General features: G+C 39.7%; 1 protein-coding gene across 4 annotated transcripts in view; it reads left to right on the top strand.

The window, feature by feature from the left end:
- The window catches only part of dapk1 (death-associated protein kinase 1), an 82,858-nt gene that overhangs the window by 38,371 nt on the left and 30,047 nt on the right, over positions 1 to 14,440 (top strand). For 3 of the 4 annotated variants that reach the window (XM_074638823.1, XM_074638824.1, XM_074638825.1), the window contains exons 4-8: positions 4,756 to 4,894; positions 7,739 to 7,868; positions 9,145 to 9,193; positions 9,362 to 9,388; positions 12,478 to 12,630. In XM_074638823.1, coding sequence (XP_074494924.1) covers positions 4,756 to 4,894; positions 7,739 to 7,868; positions 9,145 to 9,193; positions 9,362 to 9,388; positions 12,478 to 12,630 — 498 coding nt within the window. Of the gene's footprint in view, positions 1 to 4,755; positions 4,895 to 4,917; positions 5,826 to 5,927; positions 5,977 to 7,738; positions 7,869 to 9,144; positions 9,194 to 9,361; positions 9,389 to 12,477; positions 12,631 to 14,440 lie in introns of those variants that run through there. The other variant, XM_074638827.1, reaches the window with a different exon arrangement.

Here is a 14,440-nt window from a genome sequence, read left to right as displayed (position 1 = left end):
TACTGCCGAGGTCCCTTTTTACAGCAGCTATTGTTCATAATAACTTCTTTTTAAAAAAGAAAAGGGACCTCAGTGGTCATTAGACTTTAGCTGCTGTAAAGAGCAGGAATGCTGAGACATTTCTCCTAGAATAAAGGCTAACTAGAACAAGACAAAAGGTCATTTCACTAGACAATGAAACACTTTCCATTCTATTCTGTAAGTTATTTGATCATTTATGACCTAGTGTCAATGTTTTCATGTTAGATTTGTCCTGAATTGAAGTCCTTATAAATCATAAGTGGTTATAGAAGCAGCTTGTGGCTCGTTGGTCAATGGTGCTCGCAACAGCTTGGGAATCTAGGTGAGGTGGTCTCCGATATTACTGCTGTTTTTTGGGAGTAGCCAGACCCAAACATCTTTCTCGGGAGGTTGATCAGTGATGTGTCTCACCTGATCTGCCTGTAGAAGACTGGCCCATTAGCTCTCCCTCTGTTCCAGCTGGCATCCATCCTGTCTGTTGTTTGGCTTCATCCACACAACACCTCCACAGCACATACCGAATCTCACACATTCAAGCTTTGCTCTCACTGACGAAATTGCTCACTTCCATGCTGCATTGTTTAATTGTGTCAGGTTAAATTTAAATAAAGGGTTTTGTGTAATTAACCTTTTACAGGACTCCCTTTCTCGCTGAGCTGTTTTTGAGACAGTGGAAACAAGTTTAGCACAAGTTGGTGTCTTGATCAAAGATAAAACGGGTGGCATTTCAAAGGAAGCTTCGGCATTTCAAAAAAACTCTGACGTGGTGGTTTAACTCATGGATCCCTAAACTTATTCATGTCAAACACTCGCAGAAAGATGCACTCTGTCTGAGCCACTGACAACCATTTGATAGGATTTGCTCCCTCAGGAATTTAATGACGAGTTGTTTCTCATTGTCTTGTCAGTCAGGCTGTGATTGTGTGGGCATGTTGCTATGGGTGGTATGGGTTTGAAATAAACATTAAATGCCAAGACGCCGCGCAGTCGTTTTGACAATTGTACAAGGTACATGGGTCAAAGAAGGATGAGGTTTTGAAAATATAAAACATTTAATTTAAAGCTTATTTAGTAGGGCTGCCTCCTCTTAGTCGATTAGTCGACTAATTGGTTGTTTTTGTCTTAGACGACTAAGATTTCTTTTGTTGATTAGTCATTTTTTATGCCTTTTTCATGCTGAATGAGTTATTTCCAAGATACTTATGAGCATCACCTGGTAAACACAAGATTTAAAGGGGTGCTTTAGTGTGATTCCTTGTGAAGAAACTCTGTTTTACAGATCTGTCGATTAAATCAACTAATTTATTAGTAATTTATTAGTGTTAGTTGACTAAGAATTTCTTTGGTCGAGGACAGCCCTATTATTTAGATTTTGTGTGAGAGTGTCAGAGTGTTGTCTTTGCACATTTAAGGGAAGTCTTAAAGAATAATGCAGATAATTGCTTTTTTAATATGTTTGAGAGAATTTTACCCCACTAAAATGTCACTCAGTATAACATTGCATTGCATTGATGTTTATCAAAATAATGAATTAAATGCAAACTTTCTAGTGAGACATGCAAAGTCAGACTGGCAGAAATATACACAAGAATTAAAAAAATCTATTTATATGACTAAAAATACTGGATATTTGTGCTTTTTTTAATCACAATCTCATATTTGTTAATTGTTTGTTTGTATAGTGGAACTTTCAATAGAGAATTAAAAATAAATTAAAAAATGTATTACAAAAAATCCTACTTCATCAAACAAGATTGTTAATCACTCTTTGTGTCAATAAAATAATATTTGTTTTATTTTTTTATTTAATATCATCGTCAAACTATTCATTTTAATTACATTTTTTATATATATTTTTAACAAAAAATACTTACCCAAGGACAGAAAATGTATATGTCTCTTCTTTGACCCATTAAGCCTTTGACCTGGTACAGTATGGGTGCTTGCACATTTTTTGCAGCAACATTGAGCACTGTATCCACTGACATGTAATGGAGCTGCTGATTTACACAGATCCCGTAATCATGAATCAAAATATGAACTCAGGATTAAAGCTAACCAGACTTATGTTCATGTTTTATTTGGGGAGTGATCCTTTTTCAGTTAAATCAGCAGGCAGGCGATGACTCAGTGTTAATGCTGAGCTTGGACCATTAATCCTCTATGGCTGCTGACAGTTAATACAAAAGAAGACAATGTTGAGACGATTCATTAGCTTGTTTTTTGTGCCTGAGTCAAGCTTGTAATGGACTTGACTGAGAGTTGTGACGGGGTCTGACACTACAACTTACAAAGTGTCAAATGCTCAGAGAATCTGTCTTTAGTGGTTAATTTAATAAAGGTCATCTACTGGAGGAGAGGATATATTCTTGAGTTAAATGCCCATTTTATGTTCTTTAAATGAGTGAATAATTTCAATCCGGTTGCACTTCATGGTATAAATTACAATGATATACCACTGTTCCTGGTTCTACATCATAGATGTATAATAAGAGCTAGATACCGGACCCCTATTCGGTCCAATAAGAATTGCTCGCATGGCGAATACGCCAAAAAAGTTTCCTATCTTCTGAGTTTACTTCCGAGGTATGCGGCCCACTGAATATGTGCAGTAGTGTTTCTCCCGCTGGCCCTGTTCCTGAGTTCCCGCTCGGCCCATAGACTTTACATTGTGATGACATCACAGATGTTAAAATCGCTTTTCTCGGCTCGAGGAAAGTTTTACAAATTCTTAAACGAAAGAGTCATAATTGACCTTGTTTGTTGTTTGAGGTATCCTGTCAACAGTTTTATACAGTAGACGTCTCTTTTACAGTGGTTGTCTATGGGAAAAAATGCTTTTTGGGCTGCAGGTGGATTTTTTGCTGCAATACCGCGAGTGGCCACTGGAAAAAAATTGGGAGCAAGGCTGAGTGGCGGCGCCGTATCCAGGTCTTATTGTACATCCATGTTCTACATACATTACAATTAGCATTCAAAGCCGGTAGGGTGACATCATGCTAGTTTTTCCAGCCCTGGGCAGGTAAAACAACAAGTTAAATGTTGGATGCTAAAAATATTTGACTTCATGTTGTGTCCCTTTGTCCTCCACACCCTCTCCTCCTCCTGCTGCACGCTGGGTAAATACAACCGTGACAGCAACTGTCCTTTGACGTTAAACGTTGACCAGCCCGTTTCAGAATCAGCTTTACTTGCCAAGTACATATATACAAGGAGTTTGACTCCGGTTTTATTCGTCTCTCTAAACGTACTTACACAGAAATAAAAAAATGAAAGCGAGGCACAAGGACAACAAAGCTGGACAAATAAAGGCAAGGAATAGACAGGACTGTTATGTCTTTGTATAAACATATATCTTTGTATGAAAAGAGGCAGAGGTGGTTTGTTTGGGCAGAAACCTTCTTTCCTGTCTATGATTGTGCGTTAGCACCCTGTTAACCACTCAAGCAGATGATGAAGTAAACATACAAGATACAGAGTGGGTGTTTGGTGGGAGGAGGAGGTCCCAGCTGTGCAGCTGCTCTGGTGTTTCCTCCCTGAAGGGTGGAGTTGTGTGTGTGTGTGTGTGTGTGTGTGTGTGTTACATTTATGGAGGCATTGATTGGTGGTCATTTTTGCACACCAACGTGTGAATACATTTTTTTTTTTTAAATTACATTTCATATGATATGACACAAGCCACTAAAATGATGGTAATGGTTGAATAGACGTTTTTTGTAACATGAGGAATTGTCTACTAAAATGAAAGTAATTTTCCATTTAATTGTGACTTACATTCATCACATATATTGTAAGATAAACACGTGCTTGTACAACTGAGTGGACGCTCAACGACTGGATAAGCATGGCTGTAATTACAGTTATCTGCTCTCTTCCTCTCTCTCCGTCACGCTTCCCCTCGCCGCAGGCTTTCACTCACGTTCTCATGCTGTGAGCGTGATAAAGCCTCTGCTCTCTCCATTCCCTTGTCTCTACTTTTCTACCTTTTAAGTGCTGAATCTGGCGGTGCTTTCATTAAATGAGCTGAGTTTTGATATATAAAATGTAGGTTAATGTGTTCGTAACGATTAGAAACTGCTGACATTAACAGGCTTAAAAAGGGGATTTTATAAGAAACAATATAATTAAATTCTGATGGGATAAGATAGCCAAAAACTGATTAAACATGAATTGATTTTGTATCATAAAATGTTGAAAATATTTTGCCCAAAACGAGCCAGACTGGGTCAGCATTCTTCAATATTTCACTATTTTTGTGCTGTAATTATGTTCATTTAGGCAAACGGTGTTGACTTTCATTTGATAAAGAAGTAAATGTTTTTCATGATTCAGTGAACGATCATATTTGCACTAATTTATTACTTCTTTTTCATAATTTTTCGTTATTTTATCCTGTAATTTTCCCCTGATTATCATTCCTGCAAGGTCTTTTTTTTTTAAGATAACATAATGGTGCAAAAACCTTAAATATTCCAATGAAACAAACTTACCTCAAACATTAGGGCATATTCCTTTTTTGTTGTTTTTAATGGAGGTTTTTCATTAAAGAGGTTAATTGAGAACAGCGCTGGTTGAAATGTATGCGGGTTGTGTAAATTGGTCGGGCTCTAATGCACCAGGATGATTAGATTACATCAGCTCAGCTCTGATAAGCAGGGATTTGTAGCTGGCTCTGATCTGAGAGATCCCGCATTTTAATTCTCTCCCTCCCTCTTTCTCTGTCTCCTCGTCCAGCGTGGCCGGCGGCGAACTCTTCGACTTCCTGGCAGAGAAGGAGTCGCTGAGCGAGGAGGAAGCCACTCAGTTCCTCAAGCAGATCCTGGACGGAGTCTTCTACCTGCATGCCAAACAAATCGCTCACTTTGACCTTAAGGTACTGCAGCAACTGGAGACAAACAGCAGCAACAGGAGTACATACTGTTCATTTCATCAGCATGTATTGTACACACTGATAACAAACTATGAACCAATTCTACACTTCATACTAATGCTAAGCAGGTTTTTGAGTATTTTGTACACCAAAAAAAATGACAAAAGTACGTATTAAAGATGAAAAGAGTAGTCAATGGTTTCTTCTCCCTAATGTTTAAAACAAACCGAACCAAAACCGTGACCCAAAACTGCAATACAGACCAAACCGTGGGCTTGTTGAAGCGTTGCACCTCTAGTATTTAGCATGGAGTTGGGACACAACAGTAGACATTAAACTCATGCGTGTGTCCTTCGTAGATCTTTTGTTTCAGACAGTTCATCAAATGCAAATGAGACTTTTTCAAGTGATTAGTTTCGGTAACGTCCTCGAAATGAGAACCAAAAACAGAATTGAACAGTTGTAGAGATGAAGAGATCCACTCCTCTGATGATTGGGAGATTTCCATGAAAACACTTTGGACACAGAAGATGATGACTTGTTCAAGGTCATGTTACGTTTAGACAACACAGTTTGATATTTTCTTTGAAAAGACAAAAACACCCGTACTGTTTTGCTCTCATCAGAGGTCACAGTAAAGTGTTGCCTGTTGTTCAGCCCCCTGGAGTAGTTCACATCCATTTTCTAAAATGCCAGCCCTCTTGAGAAGTGGATTTGCAGCATTATGTGAATATATCTCCTTTTATATCCGTTTCTCTTTGTATCTATGTGTTTTTTGAGCCAACGCATCTGAGGCTAATTACCATGACTAATCTGTTTTGGTTTATTTTCGGCTTATCTCCTTTTTATTATGGAGTGTGTGTAGTTTAAAACTCCTGAGGGAAAAAGAGTAAAGGTCATGGTGTACTCACAGCACAGACGCACCATACAGTTTGTGAGTATTGTTGTGGTAGTTCTTTACTTAAATCTCAATCAATATCATTGATCTGTTGTCCACTTGCGGCAGCACAGAATAAACCGACTCCTCCACTTACAGAACAATCTTCTCAAATCATCCATCAGAGTTCGGGACATTCGGCCTCCAGGTTTGCATAAAATAATAACCTCTGTGCCCAGCCAGCCACTTGTGATCAATGCTGGAGCTTTTACCAACCACTGCAGCCACCGCTTCATATATGAGTCGATGTTATTCACTGTCTAGCAGTGGCTCACATTAAGACTTCATTAGTTTAGTTGAATAACTTTATGCTCAGCCCTGTCTCCTACAAATTATGTTCCCATACAACGAAACTGCGTAGACTCTTTTATAGCCGACGTCATCAAAAATATGCGCGCGCATGTTGGCAATGGAAGTGGCGTTTTGCCCCGGCCATCCAGACCAGTTATCAAGCTTTAAACATTGAAGTAAAACTGTTACCAGCATCAAAATGTCTGGTTGTTGCATGTTTGCATTTAGGGTGTTCAGATGATGCAGATGGAGAAATAAAGCAGTTTGATATCATTCTCCTTGATTGCAGCATTATTATGCCTATGCATGATGATTTGTATGTTTTATTTGTAACTAGTTATTTCTAAGATTTCTTGTATTTTGCATGGTATTTTAATGTGTTTGTATGCACTTAATGTGGACCCTGGGAAGATTTTCTGGTTGCTATGGCACCAACTAATGGGAATCCTTAATAAAATTAAAATAAAAAACATAAGCGTATCAGTGTTGATAGAGAATAAACCCAGTGAACTGAGCTGGAGTCTGATTGTATTTTCCCAGCGCCTCCTGTTGCCACTGCTGCCCACATTCAATCTGTTCTTGTTCCTTCCCAGACTAAATCCTCAAGCTCGGCTCATGGTCAGAGCTGAAAGGATGAGGTTTAGAGGGAAGATGGCTTCGTTTAAAAAGAAGCATTGTGTCCTTAGGAATGTCCGGCTTCTGTTGTTTGGCTTTGCTTTTAGCACATCTTTGCCGTCCTTTCCTTTCTCCCACTTCCTCGAGAGGTTTTTACTCGTGTTTTGCATGGGATTTCCATGGCTGATGAGCCTCCTTCCTGCCAGCCTGTTCCTGGTTTTGTGTCCGACTCTGCTGCTTGCTCTCTTGTTGACACCTAGTTTATTTCCTTCACTGATAATTCAGGGCAGGGGATCTCCAACTTTTTGGGGCCAGGGACCCCTTAAATGGGAGAACATTTTCCAAGGACCCCCTTATAATCGGAACACCAATTAAGCATAATGCTTAGTACCATTTGTACTCTTAGATGCCATTCGAGCTATTTGTATTCTAAAAATTGTTCAACATAAATACTTCAGACCTGTTTCATAGTGATAAACATAAACACATTTCAATTTGAATCATGTTAATACCACTTTATTTTGCCCCGATATTCCAGGTGCTTTGTAATCAGATGTGGCTTTAGCTTGGCTGGCTTCATGGCTTTGTTCACTAGCACCTGAATGACGCATTTTGGTCTCCCGTCGCTGTCACTCAATACAACCGTCACGTGACAATTTGGACTGACTCAAATATTTCTCCATGCTCGCTAGCCAGCTAGATTTAGGGTCAACCCTAACCTTACTTTATAGCAAATTATTTTGCAGACCCCCTGACAGAGTGCCACGGACACCACCCCACTTTGAGAATCACTGATTTAGGGCCCACTTTTTCAAAATTCAGCCTTTAATTTCTCTGTGAGCATCATAACTGTTTCTCCTTGAAATATCGGTGCACTGTTGGCTTCATGCTATTAACAGTTAAGAGTTTGGTCTTTATAAAAATGTCACTCCACATCTCCCTGCCTCTCTGTCCTCTCTGTTTCCCCTTTTTAACCCTATCTCTCTCTCGTTCTTTCTTTCTAGCCGGAGAATATCATGCTGCTGAACCGCTCAGTGCCTCACCCGCGCATCAAGCTAATTGACTTCGGCCTGGCACACAAGATCGATTTTGGCAATGATTTTAAAAACATTTTTGGAACTCCAGAATTTGTAGGTCAGTATCTCGTTTAGGAATCATGATCCTTTCTTCTTTTATAGTTTTAACAGATTCTGTTCTGTACAGTACACCCTCCATCCTTTCTCTACTATACATACACACATACACACACACACACACACACACACACACAGACACTGAGTTCAGCACCCTGTTGTCCTGGCTTTAATCCCGGGGGTTGCGTATTGTGAGAGCAGGTGCCAAATGTGCCATAGGGACATGAGAGCGACCTGATAATAGACTGGAGATTATCAGAACTGCTCCTTCTTGCCAACACAAACACACACACACACACACACACACTAATGGACACATTCATGGCTCTGTCCCATCTCCCCTCACCTACCCCTTTACCCGGGGCGGCCGCCAACACTCTCAGTCTCCCCCTGCCCAACGCCGGTGGCCGCCACTAGCATTATCAAGGCCAAAATCAGAGTTCCCAGGTCAGCAGGGTGGCAGCAGTTAAATGGTCTAAATAAAGATCAAGTGGCAGGAAGCCGAAATCATGAGTTATATAGCTGATGCTGGAAAACCGGTTGGCCTCTCTACAAAAATTTAAACTATGAGGAAAATGCATTATATATCCTGAGTCCTGCTTTTGCATTTGATTTTCCAGCATGTGGCTTTGTAGTTGTTTACCAGAGCTTTTCAAATTGTGAGGTCATAACTCAAGTAAAAAATGAAAGCACAGACATGATACACTTTTAGGCCTCCACACCAGCGATAGCCATGGCCGGAGGCATTATGTTTTTGGGTTATCCGTCCATACCATTCTCGTGAACGCGATATCTCAGGAACGCCTTGAGGAAATTTCTTTAAATTTGGCACACATGTCCACCTGGACTTAAGAATGAACTGATTAGATTTTGGTCAAGGGTCATTGTGACCTCACAAAACACGTTTGTTTCAATTTGATTAGAAGTGAATCTACAGATTCGTCTTCAGTTATGGTATTTACACATCTGAGGACACGTGACAAGGTAGAAGAAGAAGAGAAATAATCACAGTTCTAGCAGGTGTGATTTAAAAAAAAAAAAAAAAAAACAATGGCTCACAAAACAACACCTCTAAAGAAACAACAAAATAAGAACATGATAACAAGCTAAAACAAATGAAGGCATTGCAAGAAGAAAATAAGTAAATTAATCAGTAAGGAAAAATAAATAATCAGAGAAAATTAAATGAAAGATAAAGGTAGTGTGTGGTGTGTTTGTGTTATTTGCGTGTTGACCTGAATAGTAATAATGTTCTGTTCTGTGCATTTGCCTCTCAGCTCCAGAAGTAGTCAACTATGAACCTTTGGGCCTGGAGGCAGACATGTGGTGAGTAAACAAAAACTCATCTGCTCTACAATGAGCTTTGTGTACATCAGCTGTTTGAAGCCGTTGTTATTTCTGAAGAGCATCTGCTGTTAAGTAAATGTATGTTTTGCATGAAGTCAAAATGCATAACCATTTCCTCTTTCTCTCTCTCTCTCTGCCTCTCCACAGGAGTGTTGGTGTGATAACCTACATCCTGTAAGTATCTGAGATGTCACAGGTGATGATGGATAATTGTGTGAAATGTGAAACACGTATGAAACATGCGTCACCGCATCACCTTCACCTTCATGTTCACATTTTCTTACAAAGCTCAGGGCGTCGTCCCTTCACTAAACTTGACAGTCAGTCAGAATGTGAAGAGGTCAATGTGAGTGTGACTGGCTGCTCTTTGACCTCTCTGTCGCTGAACTCGCTGGGCCACTCACTCAGCAGCCACCACAGCGCTGTGTGTCGTGAATAATGTAACAGCCTGCAGCGAGGACTGTCAAGCATATTACAACTGGCTTTTGAATGCATTTGAGTGTGATATTCTTACAGCAGCTGTGTGAACGTTTCCTTTTATTTCAAGAGATAATGGGCCTCATGCAAGAACATTTTCGTATTCTTGTCTTAACTTTTCTCTTACTTTTTTTCGTACGGTTGGCTCGTAGGAGTTTTCCACATCAGATTCAGGAAACGCTCTTAACTTCGGTGCAAATGACCTGCATAAACATGATGATTACCACCTGTGCGTTCATGAGAATTGTAAATTAGCATAATTAACGCCCCGATGATACCATTTAAAGCCACGCATCCTGCCCCATTCATCTGTCTCTGCCAATATATTAGCATGGCTACATGCTCTCTTCCAAGGGTGTGATGCGCATCCAAAAGAAGTAAGTCAGCCATGACGTGCATGGTGACACTTCCTGTTGACCTTATTGTATACAGAGATAAATTAACCTTCAATTAGTGCATAATTTAAGTCGTTTTGCAGTTTGAGGCGATCATATTGATATCGCAGTGTTATACTATAGCATCAATAACCAATTTAATTTAATGATAATATCGTTAGGCTATACGAACACATTTAGAATTATATATAATATATAATTATAATTCGAATTGCAGAGTCAAACAGGATAATGTTAACATAATTATGAGGTGTAATTTTTATAGGATTGGATGGTTAAATCATGAAGCGTTTGAGCAAATATAAACACAAAGAAATTCACAGATTTAAAAAAAAATATGAAGCTAAAATAATGAGCTAAAAGATGCATTGTCTCTCTGCTAGAGGCTGATCTACTGCAGCTAACTGACTCTGGACTTTGTCCAAGGTCTGGTCAGTCTTCTTTGATCTTGTCAGCATGTTATGAAAATCCTGTTAAGAAATCCTGATAAGATATCACCCTGTCATAATAAGTGATGTCACTATATTTCACCTTTATGGCTACTTAGCTTATACTTCAGTTAACCAACTGATCTTCAAAAACAACCAACTCCATCATCCTCAGCCGAGGGCTCTCGTTGAACTAGCGAGTGTTCTTGAAGCGGCCGTGTGCAGACGTGTCAGCACCGTTTAATTCAACAGCGAGAGAAAAGTCCATGCCCTCCGCAACCCACAGATCAACTGCTGTTGGCTCTCGATGATGCTGTCCTCCTCTCTTTATACCCGGCTACAAGGTTTCCTGAGCTCCCACACACCTTTTATCCCTCAGAGAGACACCTACACGAAGCACAAACACAAAATGTGTGCCCGTTAGGTGCATTCACCCACACAAACACGTAGAGAGCCCTCACCATAATAGAGCGGGGTAAATGAAGGAAAGGTAAAGGTGAATGCCAACACAAGTGTTACCTCATTATTACATAATAAGTAGCTACAAACATTACACATTTTAAAAGGGTAATATGTAGGTGCTATTATAATGATGCATCACTGTGTCCCTACATTACATGCGTCCATGCACACGTACATACTGTACACATACACACAGCATGATCTTTGTTCACGCTGCTGTCCACCCACACAGCTGTCACAGCTCTGCCTGGCAAGGTAGAAAATAGATCGTTCACTGCCTATTATCACAGCCGAGTAACAGTGAGGTGCACTTACTGCTCATCTCCAATTGTAAAGAACAACGTGAGCTGGGAATAATTCAATACACCATTCGGGGTGATTTTTGGGAGCATCTCCAAACTCTTAGTTGGAATATTCTGACTGTAATGAAAGCCGCACAAAAAGCTCCATTAGGGAACTCCAAATTAGTCGCAAAAGATAATTCACTTTCCATTTTTTAAGAGTTTGAAAGACATCATTTGTCTGAGATAATGCTACCTGAAAGGAGAATGTGGTGAATCAGCTGGATTTCTGCTCTGCCGGAGCTCTAATTTGGGTTTCAGGTTGTTAAGACTGGCTGTATTTCAGCATAAAAATTTTGCACATTGCATTTTAAAGTCTCATTTGGGAAACATTTTGTCGCCACAGAATCCTGACTTCCGCTTTCCTGCTGATTTTACTGCCTCGGTGAAGAATTGCCTTAATTACTTGTTTGTAGTGAGCAGCTGCACTCTTATACAGTCGATAAATTCATACATTTCCACTCAACTTGAGCTTGACCCCGCTCCACCGCCGTGTCTGTCCCAGCTGGCGTGTTAATTAGCGGCTGGTGCTGACGAGCTGGAGAAGGGAAGGCCAGGGTTTGGTTGACATGCATGATCGCTCAGTCCCCTGTGTGTGTGTGTGTGTGTGTGCGCTGTACTGTGACTTGGTTTGTCCATTAACACATGCTTTTGTCTCGTGCTGGTGCGTCCCATAAAATTCCTGCGCTCCACTCAAACTCTGCGTATATTCTTTGTAAACGAGAGCCGTCCCAGCTGGCTTTCCTCTGTTGGTGTTTGACTAACACACCAAATACTTCAGTTCGATAGCGAGGCCCGACTAATGAGTCACCATTAGCTGCTACGCGGCTCCGTAATCACATTCCCCACATCAACGAGTAGTAAGGTCTCAGTTTTCAGTTTCAGGGGTTGGAGCTAATCAGCGGTTGTTGAGTTAGTGTTTGAATGGAGATCCAAAGTATTCCCTATGATTAAAAGACCAACTGGGACAAGCTAGATGATGAGGAGACACTTCTGTTGTTAAAACAGATTAGAGGTTTTGGAGATTGATTAAAACACGCATTAAAAAGAAATTCAAATAATCTCTGTAAACATGTATTTGACTGTCTTGTCTTCATTGTCTCTCTTGGCTGAACAATACACCTCTAACCTTATTGTTAATCTCTGTCCCGTCTGTACAGTCTGAGTGGTGCGTCTCCCTTCCTGGGCGACAACAAGCAGGAGACTCTGGCCAACGTGTCGGCCGTCGACTACACGTTCGACGAGGAGTTCTTCAACAGTACCAGCATCCTGGCCAAAGACTTCATAGCAAGGCTCCTTGTCAAAGACCCCAAGTATGTATGATCCCTCTGTCTGATATCTGATGCCATCATGTTCATACTCTCTAAAGTGTAGTAACTGCACAGCATGAGCTGGATGGGAAAAAATTTAGACATATCCGTTGATCACTCTTTTGGAAACTAACTAATGATTATTTTCATGACTGATTATTTTTCTATGAATCATTACGTCTATAAACAGTGACAGAATAGTGAAAACAATCACAATTTCCCACAGTCCAGGTTGAAGTGTTCAAATTGTCCAACCAATAGTCCAGAGAAGGTCTGGCTTTTCTGCTTGATGACTTCAATGAAAAAATATCAAAACCTCTGCTCATTTTTCTCCTTAAAACGCCCAATTTATTGACCACAAAGACCTTCATCAGAGCTCATCTAATGCTCCTCTGATATTGTGTTTTGTTTTTTGCATCCAACACCTTGTTTTGTGGTTGTGTGCGATGACTTAAAGGATTAATAATCATTTTCTGTCAGTCATATAATGTATTAATCAGAGTGTGAACCAATCAGACAGTTTGACCTGAGGGAAAATGCTTTGAGATGACTCCAAGTTCTCGACTTTATTTGGAAACTTTCAATTTCCAAAGTTCCATATATCCATTTAGGAAAATCACTATCGGATTAATAATAATTAATTAATTTAACAAGAATATAGCATCCAATAGTGTTTTAATTTGTTGAAATCTTATTTGTTTGTATGATCCAGCAGAGATACTGTCACATTTATACTAGTAAGGCTTCAGTAGGGCTGCAACGAACTATTGAAATCATTTTCATTATTGTTATTTCCATCGTGATGTATTCAAATATCTTGTTTTGTCCGACCTACAGTTAAAAAAATCAAATGATGAAAACGGAGAAAAATTTCCAAGACTGAAACAAGTGAATTTTTGGCATTTTTGCTTGAAAAATTATCGATTATTAAAATAGTTTCCAAGTAATTATCTGTTGATCGACTACTCGGTTAATAAATTATCTTTATATTCTATATATTTTACTCGTGGTGACAAAATTCCATATATGCATTTTGGGAAAATCACTATCTGAAGTTCATTTTTCTGAATACATCTGGAACTGGAGTGTCAACTAGGGACTTAAAATCAGAAATTATTAGAATGACAGCAACTCTTTGCCAATTAAAATTGAAAAAAAATGCTGCATTATAAATAAAATGTTGCATCTCATCCCTATCTTTATATAAATTCTATAATAATTAACTTTAAAAGATGTCATTCTAAATATAATTTTTTTTTAATTCTAAAAAGCTGACAAGAAAAGAGAATATAGTCCCACTGCCGATATTCCAAATCAAACCATCTTGTCACTAGAGACGATGTGGTACCTAAAACTGTGAACCTCTCCCTTATTACAGAGTTGCTCTAGCAACAACTGAATGGCTGCAGCTACACATAAAGACGGGTGAATGCCTCCAACACTCTTATTCTCTCTCCTGCTTCTTCATAACAATGGAGCGAGAGCGAGGGGGCGAACGGCGGCGAATAATTATAGGTGTGGAGATAATTTCATTTAGACGGGATAAAGTGAGAAAAGGCACGGGTTGCTTTAAACAGACAGTGGGCGAAAGAGGAGACTGACTTTACAAACTTCAACTAATGGGGCTTTTAGAAATCCCCCGACCTCGTGCATCAAAACAGAACGGCTTGTAATTGATCTACATGGCGAGCAGACATGGATCCACTCAGCTGGCAGGAAGATTAATGAAGGCTCCCTTGAAGAAGACACACATTGATAATGTTCACCATGGCTGTGGACTGCAGCAGCACAATCACTGTTCACTCTGATTACT

This window comes from Sebastes fasciatus, chromosome 6 (genome assembly GCF_043250625.1).
Source record: "Sebastes fasciatus isolate fSebFas1 chromosome 6, fSebFas1.pri, whole genome shotgun sequence".
NCBI lineage: Eukaryota > Metazoa > Chordata > Actinopteri > Perciformes > Sebastidae > Sebastes > Sebastes fasciatus.
This window is presented reverse-complemented; position numbering and strand designations above follow the sequence as displayed.